At 44.5% G+C, this 13287-nt stretch overlaps 1 protein-coding gene across 1 annotated transcript in view; it reads left to right on the top strand.

Annotated features, from left to right (window-relative positions):
* SCFD2 (sec1 family domain containing 2) overlaps positions 1-13287 on the top strand; it is a 315820-nt gene that overhangs the window by 17801 nt on the left and 284732 nt on the right. Inside the window, 1 exon segment of the mRNA XM_084759717.1 lies at positions 10819-10946. Within this exon segment, the coding sequence (XP_084615843.1) occupies positions 10819-10946 (128 nt within the window).

Below are 13287 nucleotides of genomic sequence, written 5' to 3'. Positions count from 1 at the left end.
CCCAGTTCTGGACTCTGTGTGTGTGTGTGTGTGTGTGTGTGTGTGTGTGTGCGCGCGCGCGCGCGCATTGCTTGGTTATGTATTTTGTTTTGCTTTTAAAGAGTATTCTTTCTCCAAATGCATTTTATTGTCTGTGTCACTTTGAAAGGAAAAAAAAAATCCTAGCATTCTGTGCCACAGTATTGTTTTAAGCTGCATTGTCAATTTATTCAAAAGCATCTCTACAAGGTAGGTATTAGCCTTTTGTTTATTTACGTTTGTAGAAGTTGAGAGGAAAAAAAGACCCAGGGATTCTTTAGGCTCAGCCTTTGAAAACAGAATTTATGAATAATTTATGGATTCTCCTCTGAAAAATAGAGAATAAAAGTGCCCAGTATAAAGTATTGAATTAATTGAAAATAACAGAGCTATTACAAGCTGTTGTTTTGTGATGAGGAATTATGTTTAGCATATATACTTCTCAGAATTCTGTTTGAAATACATGTTAGTAGAGAGGGCTTGCAGGTAGATGCTCTTGTCTGTAATTGCGCACATGCTGCCTCTTCGACATAGGGAATGCACATTCAAACCCCTAAGCCTCTTCCACATTGAAGAATTTGAAATGGCTTGTGGTCTCTGTGTTGTGAGAAGGCTGAACTCTAGGTCACTGTAGCTTTGGGATTCATAATTTAAATGGAAACTATGGCTTCTTTAAACAAAGTCAGGGACCCTCTGAAGCTGGCTACAGTGGAAAAAGGAATGGAAAGACTTACTACATTTGAATGACAAGTAAGTGATTTCTGTTCCTAATTGGGCAGTGTTCACTGCCAAGAGAGAAATAGGTATCAGCCCTGAAAATCTAACTCTTGGGGAGTTAACCAGTTGCTGGCTGTATTGGGTTCTGTTTCAATTTCATCCTGTACAGACTGGAGTTATTCAGAGAATGCCCAGGTTGTCCTTCAGCTGTGTTTACAACCCACCCGTCTCCGTCTCCCTCCCCCTCCCCCTCCCCCTCCTCCCTCCCCCTCTCCCTCTTTGTTTTTTTGAGACAGGGTTTCTCTCTGTAGCCCTGGCTATTTTGAACTCACTTTGTAGACCAGGCTGGCCTCGAACTCACAGCGATCTGCCTGCCTCTGCCTCCTGAGTGCTGGGATTAAAGACGTGTGCCACCACGCCCGGCTTACAGCACTTTTTCCTACCACTTGCTGCCATTCTTGCTAGCAGGCCTTTTCCTGTATTTGATAGTTACAGAGTTATTATTTTTAATAGGGGTGTGTGTAACAGACACTAGTGGGCACCCTGAGAGGCCAGAGGATTGTGTTGTATCCCTAGAGCTGGAGGCACTGGGGGTTTCTGGGTGAGCAACAGATGTTCTTAACCAGAGCTCCAACTCTCCAGCCCTGAGATTTTTTTAAAGTACATATGAGAGTGACTACATTCCTTAGAATGATCTTTTCAGTTACTGCTCCTGTGTGAGAGGCTGAGTCTGTTGCTGTGAGTTTGGGTTTCTTATTTGACTCTGGTCGTACTCCAACCCCACCCAGCCCCCCACCCAGCCCCACCCAGCCCCCCACCCAGCCCCCCACCCAGCCCTCCACTCCAGCCCCCCACCCAGCCCCCCACCCGGCCCCCCACCCAGCCCCACCCAGCCCTACCCAGCCCCCCACCCCAGCCCAACCCAGCCCCACCCAGCCCCCCACCCCAGCCCAACCCAGCCCCACCCAGCCCCCCACCCAGCCCTACCCAGCCCTACCCAGCCCCCCACCCCAGCCCCCCACCCCAGCCCAACCCAGCCCCACCCCAGCCCCACCCAGCCCCACCCAGCCCTACTCAGCCCCCCACCCCAGCCCACCCCAGCCCACCCCAGCCCCACCCAGCCCCCCACCCAGCCCCCCACCCCAGCCCAACCCCTCTGTTCTAGAGCAGCTTCTGTGGAGTTCTTGTCTTTCAGGGCATTGTTGAAGGAGAGATAAATATGTTTTTTGTTTAGATCACAAGTGGGGGATGAGGAAAAAGACTTGTGAGAGAGCAGGTGATATTTATCCCCCTAGAAGTAGAACCACTGTGTGGGGGAGGTTGGCTGTTAACTAGCTGAAAAACATCCTGGTGAGCCAAAAACTAGAGGCAGGGCCTTTGGAAGTTTGGGATAGTTTTGGCTGTTCATCACTCCACTTCGAGATGCTCCTAGAGAGAAACGCTGGAGGGAAGGCTTCAGGGCTCCGGGCTCCGGCTGAGGTTCAGGTTCTGGTTGCTCCAGGTTCCAGCAGAAGAAATCCTGCTGATTATGCTAGGAGAATCGCTCCTTGGAACTGATGACCTTACAGTTTCATTATTGTATTCTTTAATTTTCTTTTCCTATCGTTGAGGTTAGTTGGGTTAAAAGTGAGGTACTCTCGGTTAATAAGTTCATAATAAAATATATTTGCTAATAAAATTGAGCCTACTTATAGTGGCTTTTCAACCAAGCTTCATGACTTGACCAAGGGCTTGCTTTTGTTATTTTGTTTTTGAGACAAGGTCTCTCTATGTAGCCCTGGCTGTCCTGGAACTTGCTACATAGACCAGGCTGGCCTTGAACTCAGCCTGAAGAAATCCCTTTGCCTCTGTCTCCTGAGTGCTGTGATTAAAGGCGAGTGCCACAGTGCCGCAACTGCCTAGCTCTTTTCCCATTTGTTTCCTCCCACATGCGCATACTTTTGACTGCAGTTGCATTAATGTCAGTGCTCTGGCCTTCCACCTGTTGGCCTTCCTACAAGCTGCTGCTTCCTTTGGGCCTCCTTTATAATTGCTGCTAGCAAACAGCACCTTCTGTTTTCAGCCTTAGCTCATGAAGAAACCATTTCCACAAGTTTGCTCATGAGATGGCAGTGTGCCTTCATAGTTCAACATCAGCCTCTTAATTACATGCCTTCCACTTGAGTGAAGGGGTGCTATGACTCAACATTCAAGCATCTTTAAAAAATTAATGCTGCTGTCTTGATATTTTATTTGCCAGTGACTATTTCCTGTTTATTTCTTATAGACTGAATGTGACATTTCATACTTGCCAAACCAAGGGCGACTTCTAAAATTCCATTAAGAGCTTAGTAATTACAGTGAATAAAGAGCCAGGAATGCACGGAAAGGACCATATTTTCACGCAAGAAGTCTCTTGAAAGACTTTAAGACGGTATCTGTGGCAGGTTCTTATCGTTGTAGTCTTCAAACATGGTCTGTTGTCAAAACAGTTTTAGTTTTATGGATGCAAGAAAGCAAATAAGAAAGAACAGACATTTATGCATTTGGCATCTTATAGTTACTGACAGTAACATCATGGTGCACAGGGAAGCTGGCCTTACTCACAGGATCTGTGTCACCAGTCTTGAATTCCAACAGAAACACAGTAACAACGACAGCAGTGATAAACCAACACACACTTTAACTAGTCTTAAATAGAGCAAGCTAAGTATAGTTTGTTACTTAAAGGATTTTTCATAGCAACACAATGGGTCTTTTCCTAAGACAAACATACTACTATTTTATCACATACTTCAAAGAGTGAATTGTAACAAAACTGTATTCCAGTAACCACAGTGAATTAAAACTGAAGTCTGGAAAGCAGGAGTTGAAAAGGAAAGCAAATGGAAGAAACATGCTGAGTTTACCGTCTACAAGTTTCTGGAATGTCTTTTTGTTATCGTTAGTAGATTTGTGAGATTTGTCAATCTCAGCAAGAGGAAGAGGAAGAGAGAAAGAGAAAGCCATGCCATTTGAGTTAGGGTCATAGAGGTCAGCCACAGAACCGGAAAGCAGCCACGTGTCCGGAGGAGGTTATTAGGGAACAAGTAAGAGAGCCCAGAACACCTCAAATACCTTCCCCCGAACTGTTCTTAGGCTCTGCCCAGCATCCAAGAGAGACAACCAGAAAAGAGGACAACAGTTATTCCTTTTGTGTCAGGGATGACAAAGGCAGGCCGACCCAGCAGAGTCCTGTGGAGGCCTGAAGGGATGCCACAGTAACCTTCATAAAGAGTGTGCTTCTGCATCTGTGGATGCAGGCTTAGGATACCTGGAGCTGTTACTCCACGGGATGAGATAGTTGTATTACCTGTGACAGTTCTCAGTAACTGAAAATAACTTTCCTCCTCTAGAAATACAACATTCTAGAAAGGTCAAGTGAATTGTTCAGAGTCCCAGGTAACTCATGACACTTGCAGTTTTAGAATTGAGTTCTAATGCTCCTTAAACTAATTTTTTTATTATGAAAAAACAAAATGTGGTATACACAGAGTTGTGGGTGTGGATCAGCAGTGAAGTCCTGCTTTACCTGTCCAAGGTAACAGGTTCCAACCCTTATCACATAGAAAATTGGTAAAACAAGGATGTGAGGTAAGTGGCTCACTTTGTCAGTTTCAGGAATCGGGAAACAGCTGAACGGCACTTTTCCTATTTTTCCTAAGGGTATCAGGAATATAAAGGGAGAACAGGGTTAAAAGATAGTGTTTTGTTTTTCCATTTTTAAAAGATTATATATGTCATAAATATGTACATATATTTGGAAAATTTGAAAATTCCAAAGGAAAATAAAGCCTTTCCCTGTATGTTTATGCGTGAGAGTACAAATGCATATTTCCCTGACATGCATGCAGGCGACGGGACAGCACTGAGTGTTGACCTTGACCTTCTGCCTTGTTTGAGACATAGTTTCCTATTTGTCGCTGAGTTTACCAGGCTAGCTGGCCACAGTCTTCTGTGGAGCCTCTTGTCTCTACCTCCCACCTTGCCACAGGAACACCGGGATTACAGATTATAATTTGCTCTTTCTATGGCTTCACACTTTTGTGGTAGGCTATTTACCTCTGGAGCAATCTCTCCCTCCTTAGAAAGTTGTGGGGTTTTTTTTTTCCAGGGAGGGGGAGCATTTATATAACAAAGTTGAAGTGGACATAATTAGCATTGTGTAACAGTATGACTGCTAGTGACTAATGATGACAAGGGGAATAATAGGATATTATTTAAAACAAAAAACCCAAAAGAATACAAAATCCTGAGAGACTATTATCTTCTTTATTGCTTACGTAGCAATAGGAAGGAGAGGAGAGGGTGAAAAGAGAGGAGATGAATTAAACTGTTCTTGAAACAATTCTGTTTTGTAAGACAACTTAAAAGATTTAAGAGATTTCCTAGCCAGCAGACAGGCAGCCCTGCACAGCGATGGCATCTGTGGCAGGGTAACTCCTTCTCTGGGTAGGGCAGCGGGGCCTGGCTTCTGTGTGACCCATGTGTGACAGCAGTCAGGCTGTCGCCAGGGCAGCGATGGGGCATTTGGATGTGTTCCTGCCTTGCTCCCAGTGCTCTTGGTGGGGCCCGGTCACCTGGAGGGCCTGTGCCTTCTAAATACGTAGGCGACTTCACTCTTCATTCTTGTAGCCTATCCTGTATGGAGCTCATGTGCCAATTTAAAGAGAGAACAGTGGCTATTAAGGAAATTAAGGACTTGAAAGGAACCTAGCAGAAACTACTGAGAATAATCAGCATTCTGCCCAGTGGCCCCTCTTCTATAGCTTGCTCACTCAGTGTAACACTTGCTACATGAACATGGCCTCCGTGTGCCATCTCGGCCCGAGTGCCCTTCTCTTATGGCTTGGTTTTTCTGTGGCTCTTTAGGATGAGTTAGTGAATATGGCATAGATTCGAGGAATGCTTTATAAAGTCTAAAGTGCTTTGAAAATAGGATGTGCTGATAGTATTTGAAAATAAACTTTAAAAGTATGTTTTACTTGTGTATCCTTAAGTTAAAAAAGATTTAATTAAAAAATGACCAAAATAATAATAGTGAGCTCACCTCTGGGGCCCTTGAGCTCCCAGTTCTCGGCCAGACTTACAGGATCAGGTATGCATTTTCTCCTGTGGAGCAGGCCTTAAGTCCAAGCAGAAGGCCGCTGGTCACTCCCCAGAAGGCCGCTGGCCACTCCCCAGAAGGCCGCTGGCCACTCCCCAAACACTCTTGCCACTGTTGCACCCATGTTCTTCATGTCCTGCCACACTGACCATGACTGCAGCTCATTGCATCGCAGCTGGGTAAGACTGCTGCTTGTTTTCTGCCCCCTCCACACACCTTCTAATGCTATAGAAGCTTGCCAATGGGGGGGGGGGAAGTGTCCTGATTAATGACAACTTGATTTCTCCATATTTCCAAGGTAAGCTGCTAAGGCATAGAGTCCACTACTGCTGTAATAGAAGTGTGGGCCTGGTGGGCATCAGATATTGGCATTCTCATCTACATGGTGCTGGGTTTTAGTCATACAAGTAAGGTGTACAGGGCCGTAGAGGCTTTCACCAAAGTTCTAGAAAGCTGCTAGGCCCAGTCAGTGTGTTACAGGGTAGGCTTTTCTGCAAGGAGGTCCTAAGAGGCCATTACATTATATCAAACTGCTGGGTTTTGGTTTTTACTTAGGTTTAATGTTTCCTTGTGGTAGCCCCGTTCTTCCCCTTTGGAATGTGCCTTTGTATAGTGGAATCTATAACTTGTTTTTGATTTTGCAGGATTTTACAATGCCTTGAGTCTCAGAAGAGACTTTGGGCATTGGAACAATATCAGAACTGCTAACATTTGGAAAACTTTTTAAACATGAGTTGAATGTATTGTGCATTATAAAATGTTCGTGAGTATTTGAGGAACAGAGATGGTGCTAAGTTTTAAGTATATTTGGGGATTGAGTTGATAAGGAGTAGGTTTGTGATACCTAATCTTGATTCTTAACATGGTGAGACTTAGGACCATACCCAATGATGTGTTCCTGTCAGTGTTTTAAGCAAGTTTAACTTAGGAGGGAAGGTCCATCTGCATGTGAGTGGCAGCTTCCCATGGGCAAGGTCCCAGACTTTAAAAAAAGAAAAAAAAGAAAAAGAAAAGACAGTGATCTGAGTCTGAATATTGAAGTCTGTTTCCTGCCTGGGAACATAATCTAATTAGCTACTTCATGTTCCCTCTGCCCTGTCTTCCCTGGAATGAGGGCTGTGATCTCTTTATCCCTAAAGAAACAAACCCTCCTTCCATTTACTTCTTGCCATGTATTTGGTCACAGCAGTGAAAAGCAGTAACTAATCCACTATGGTTTGATTGTCCTCAGTGTATTTATTCAGACAACTTGAATTAGTTCATGGGTATTTGCTTGGGAAACCTAAGATGGAAGGCCATCTTTGATATGGAGGCAGCATGACAGTGTAGGACGTTCTTCAGGGCGCTGGTTACTCTCCCAGAGGACACGGACTTAATTTCCAGCACCCACATGGTAGCTAACAATCGTCTGTAATTTCAGTCCCAGGAGATGTCCTGCCCTTTTCTGACCTCTACAGACACTGCATGCACATGCACATGGTACACAGACGTAGGTGTAGGCAAAACACCTGTACACATAAAATGACTTTTAAAAAAGGAACTTTTGAAGGGCTGGCAAGATGGCCCAGCAGTTAAAGGTGTTGGCTATATAGCCCTAAGTTATATCTGTACATCAGAGGAAGGAGAGAAGGAACTCTTTAAAGCTTGTCGTCTACCTGCCAAGCATGTGCTGCGATGTGCACACAAAATGACACATGTGCCTGCATATGCCCACATACAAACAAACACACACCCACACACACACACACACACACACACACCACATGCACACTGCCCTCACACACACACACATACACACCACATGCACACTGCCCTCATACACACGCACACACACACACACACACACACACACACACATACACACACATACACCACATGCACACACCCCACATGCACACAACATACACATGAAACAGTCATGAAATAAAATAAAATACTGTTTAGGACAGGAAGTACACACTGTGAAATCAGACAGACCAGGACTGTTGCTATCGACAAAGCAGTTTCCAAGGAAGCATGGCCTTGGTGTCGGTGTGAGGAATCCTGGGAAGCCTGTCCTTCTTCACAGGTGTCTTAGTACACAAGGGCCAGAGAGTGGGAGCCTGGAGTGGGTGTATGTGTACAACTAGGAATTTATGAGTAAAAACATGCGATAACCAGGTGGATTTCCTATATGTTAAACCCCACTGTAAGGCGTTCAATCAGAGTAGTAATGGTGGCAGCAACAACACAGCTACTTTAGGGAGTCGGAAAAGAGCTTTCTGTAAGTTGCTGTATTGAATTGTGAAGCCATTCATATTACTTTCATCATCATAAATGAAGTAGGTGAGGAAAGTAGAGAATTAATTATATACACTTACACTACTTGCAGTATGCTATTTATCGAGAGACCTACTGCAGCCTTGGTACCATTCTAGATAATGAGGAGTTGGAAATGAATCAGAGTGCCTGCGTTCATAGAAGCACTTCACCTATTATGTGCAAAACATGCAACAATTAGACACAGAAACATATACTAAGTCTAGTGGTGGCACAATTCCAGTAGAGCAGTGACATCCAGAGAGGAGGGCAGAGTGGCTAGCATGAGGCGCTGGGGTCGCTTCCTCACTGTTTTATATCACTCTGATAAGGTGACATTTTAGAAGAGACCAGTGGGGGAGGCATGCTTTTAGGAAGAAAGTTCTTAGCAAAGAAGAGAAAGAAGTCTTGTGCTTAAGAGGAGGCACAGCAGGCCATGTCTTCGGATTGGGTGATGGGGACAATATTTGGAGTTTTGACACTAATTTATCTGACTCTGCAGCATGCACTCTAGATATTTCTGTACGCTAATGGGCAGTCGCCGCATTAGTTAACCCACTGCCATCCTGGAGATGCACTGTATGAACGAGATGTCTAGTCTCATGGAAAGGAAGAGGGTAGTGATGCTCTATTCTGCAGCTTCTTGTTGAGACCGAGATCTGGGGTCTGAGGAGAGGTGCTTCTACTGGGAAAAGGTAGGGTGTGATTGTGGACCATAAGGTTGGGAAGCTGGGAATATAAATTGCCTGCTCAGCATTCTTCAGTCATTTCTAGAACATTCCATTCTTTAGAGAAATTGGATGTTTTCTTCAAAACCCCATAGCAAATAGGCCTACTTTTGAATTATGGTGAAGACTGTCCTTGTTTTAGAAAGGAGCAAAACAGTCTCAGCTGCCTTACAATGCCCTAAAATGCCTTCTCATTTGTAGCTATGATGTGATAGCCTCTTTGAGCCTCTTTACCATTCCCCGTCCTAAGTAGCTATCACTTCTTCCTTTGGCTGCAGTTAGCGCTTTTGTAGTTTGTAGTAGAGGTTACTCTCTCAGTCTCTGTCCTCCCAGGTAGGATTATATTTGCATAGAATCTATTCATTTGTAATTGTGACTCATAGCACATCTTTGTAATGTTTTCTACTTTTGTATTATAAATATGAAAGCTTCCAGATTTTATATCTTTGGAAGTTTATTTTATCTGTATCCTCCCACATACAGGGCATGACAGGTAATTTACCTGTTCATTTATTTAAATTAAAGATAATAGATGCAGAGTTCTTTCAGGGTCCTTTAGAAGAGCTCCAAGACTGGATATCTAATTATAAAGAGGGCTTCTATAGTTGCAGGCTGGGCTTTCCATAGAACTGTGAGCAGCGGGACAGCTGAGGCAGCTGCTCAGTCAGAGAAGCTAGATGCGTCAGAACAAGGCGGGGGGTGGAGGCCTGGACGCTTCCTGTAAGTCTCTGATGGGAGTCAGCGTTCAAAAGCTGAGCGTAGAGCCCTGTACCTGCAAGCAGTGGCAACAGCAACAGAATGCCCACACTTTAGGGTCAAGCCCAGGCTGGCAGTGTCCCTGTTCTTTTGTTTCTAGTTCCATCTAGGGCCCAACATAGTGTACAGTGTAGCCCACATTCATGTCAGGCCTTTTCTGCTCAGTTCACAGACCTTCTGAAAACATCCTCAGATACATTGAGAAATGTGCTTTACTGATTGCGTGTCCCTCAGGCTGTCAAGTAGGAAGCCACGCTACCCGCTGGAGGAATTAGAGTTTTAGGAGTTTGTTACTTCACTGTGGAAGAGTAGGAGACAATAGGAGCTGCTCCTCTTAATTGAGAGGTTAGTGTGCGTTCGTGGGCTCTGAGTGGAAGCTGTCCTCAGGAAAAGACAGAAGCCCCCCTTGTTCCCTTTATATTGAGTCTTAAAAACGTTACTACAGATGTGTATGCTTGGCTTCGTGGCAGCGGCCTTCCGGAAAGAACACTGTGCTCATTTATAATGGGGGCATGGCATGGCCGAGGAGACAGAGAGCTACTGGGAAGTGAACCCAGATGAGACCCTGCATAATGCAGTGCTTGGGGCTGCCATCAACAGATAATTGTAGAGACTCCATAAGTGCCGACCTTCCAACTGAAGGCCTGGAGTGGAATACTTCAGGGCCCGCTACTGAGAGCAAGCCTTCATTCTCATTCAGGAGGAAGTCTGCCGGTTAGGAAGTCCATTGAGAATCTGCGCAGGATTCTCAGTAAGGATCTCTGTGTTTCTCAGACACTATGCCGTCTCAGGCTGACACAGCGCCATCACCACTGAGAAGTCGCTCTTAGCCTTATATTTAATTTTGGTTTGTGTGTCACTCATGTTTCTTTAGCAATGAATTGTACTGTGAACTACTTTCAAGTGAAAAATCTCAAAAAAATTCTAATGTATAATTTTATCATACTTTGATGGACCAGTGTAGCCTTTCTTCTTCCTTTTATCTTGGTTTTGTCCCCTTAACTCCTCAATACTCTGCCTGTTAAATGAATTTGATACCCTGCATCAGGCTAATACTTCCCAGTGGGGCTGATGGTGTTGGTACCCATGAGGCAGTGCTGGAGGCTTTCTCCTCTTTCACCCTTTCTCATCACTCTGGAGGACTTTATTCTAAGCTGTTTTCTGTTTCCATTGCAGTGACACCTCAGCGAAGGCCCTGTGGGAAGCCCTGCTGACCACCAAGCACAAAGAGGCAGTGATGGAAGTTCGGAGACATCTAGTGGAAGCAGCCAGCAGAGAAAACCTGCCCATCAAGATGAGTATGGGTAAGCCTCTCTCACTCCCTGTAGGCAACACAGAAGTCCTGCCTGTTCTGAGTAGAAGTAAAGTTCCTGCTCTGAGACCATTCTGGTGTTCAACTATGAATCCCTTTCCTGCCTTCCTACCTTTCTGTCTTCTTTTTCTCCATTTCCTTTTATTCTTTCTTTTTGTTCTCAACGTATGTACTTGTATGTGGTATATGTATATTTCTGTGCATGCATATTTGACCGTGCATGAGCACATGTATGTAGAACATGCATATGAAGAACAGAGGTTGACATCACTGGGTATCTTGCTTCATAACGTCCAACACTATTCACAGAGGCAGGTTGCATAGAGTTCCCTCCTCCCCGCTTCTTGAGCAGATGGCCACATGCTAGGCTTTTATGTGGGTGCTGGGGACCCACACTCCGTTCTGTATGAATCAGGTTTATCTAGTGGGGGATCCTGCAGGCTTCTACCTTTTCCAACCTACTTTATCCAAGATTCTTTAATTCTTACACCTCCCTTCCAACCCACCTACCCTAGATAGGAGAGGAAAAAGGTTAATGGGAACAGGAGGAGTAGACCTTTTTGGACTCAGTTCCTGGGAGCAATTCCCCTGGCGTAGTCAGCAGGATCTCATCCCACCAGAAATTCAACCTTAGTTGCTGCTGGAACCTGGAGCAGCAGCCAGAACCCGGAGCCCCGAAGCATTGCCTGGAGCTGTCTCTCTAGGAGCTTCTCGAAGTGGAGCGACGAACAGCCAAACAATACCAAGACCCCAAAAGCCCCCACCTCCTGGTTTGGGCCCCCTCATGAGGCGATTTGTCTTCTATGGATAAACATCACCTGTTCTTTCACAAGTCTGTTCTCCATCCCACACCTGGGATCAAAACAAAACCATGTTTACATCCATTATAGGATCCCCCCTGCCCCCCGCAATCCCTGGACACCATTTTTCTGTCTTTGAACACAGCACCCTCCTTCCTTAGCCTCCCCAGCTGGGATGCACACCATGCCTTGCCTCTCTTCTTCCACAATCCTCTATGGATCCCTTACGTGGGTTTAGTTGCAGTTCCTCGCTCTGAAGTACAGTGAAACAGGAGCTAATTCATACTGTGAGTTAGGAAAAGGCAGAGTGCGCAGGAGATCTTGATGGTGATTTACATTGTGCTTTAGTGGTAAACCTTTTGATGATACCATAGAGCATAAACCAGTTTTTATAGCTCAACACTGGAGTCTTTAAAGATCAATAAACTTTACTTTTTTTTTTTTTTTAAAGAGTTCTGTCTTTGGGAAATAACCGAAGTCAGAAGAAAAAAAGAATGAGTAACTCCATAAAGAATTCAAATTTAAGTGTTTGATTTTTTTTCCCCTATCAACTCCCACAACCCAAAAAAGATAAAATGCTTTTCTTTATCCTAAACTCCAGACAGGGGAGGTGGGGGTGGAGGGGAAGAAGAAACAGTCGATTGTTAGCAGGATCTGCTCCGCTCTATCCTTGTGCCAACTGCTGTGCAGTCAAAGACAACACAGTGTGGCCTCTGCTTCTGCTGAGTGTCCGTAGCCAGAATTTCTGTGGCTCTCATGCCATCCACAGATCCACAGCCATCAACAGCAAGAAACAGAACCGGAAGCTTTGAATACACCAAGACATCAGTGTTTGAAAGCTGCCTATCATGCAGCTTTATCACGGAACAGCCATGTTCTGTAGAACTCAGCAGACAGGACTCCCCGGGCTCTGCTGTAAATTTTATTAAAGAATGAATTTTTCTGCCTGCAATTAAAGCTTCTGGCATTTTTGAGACATTAAACAGATTTTGATTCTAGACTGAGGATTCACTTGTGTTTAAATTTATGAGAGGTTTTTTTTTCTCTTAGAAACCTCAGATCTTCAATATAAAATCCCTCAGCATTATGAGCACCAATAGAAATAAACTTTGTTCTCTTAAATGATAAGAGTAATTGCTAAGACAAAGAAAAGGTTTCATTTTATCATTGTCTATCTAAACATCTGTCATCTTACTGAGAGTTTGTTATTAAATTGTCAGTTAAGTAGATACATTCCAGAAAAGTGATTTTTAAAACACTGGGAAGGGAATTGTATTTTCCCACTGACTTTCAGAAAGGGAAAAATGTATTCTAAAAGTTAAAAACAAATGGACCCTAAGAAATACATTTGTTTCAACGCCAACAGACCATGTGAACAAGGCAGGAATAGAAATTCCTATGGCAGACTGTGCTGCATTTCCCAGCACACCCCTCTCTGCAGCTCCGTTGTCACTGAGGGGTCCTGTGGCTTCATGTTTTGATCTCTGGTGTTGGACATGTGGCAGGAATGCCCCATTAGCACTGAGGTGAAGC

Source organism: Acomys minous, assembly GCF_964271855.1.
Source record: "Acomys minous genome assembly, chromosome: 15".
In the NCBI taxonomy this organism is placed as follows: domain Eukaryota; kingdom Metazoa; phylum Chordata; class Mammalia; order Rodentia; family Muridae; genus Acomys; species Acomys minous.
This window is presented reverse-complemented; position numbering and strand designations above follow the sequence as displayed.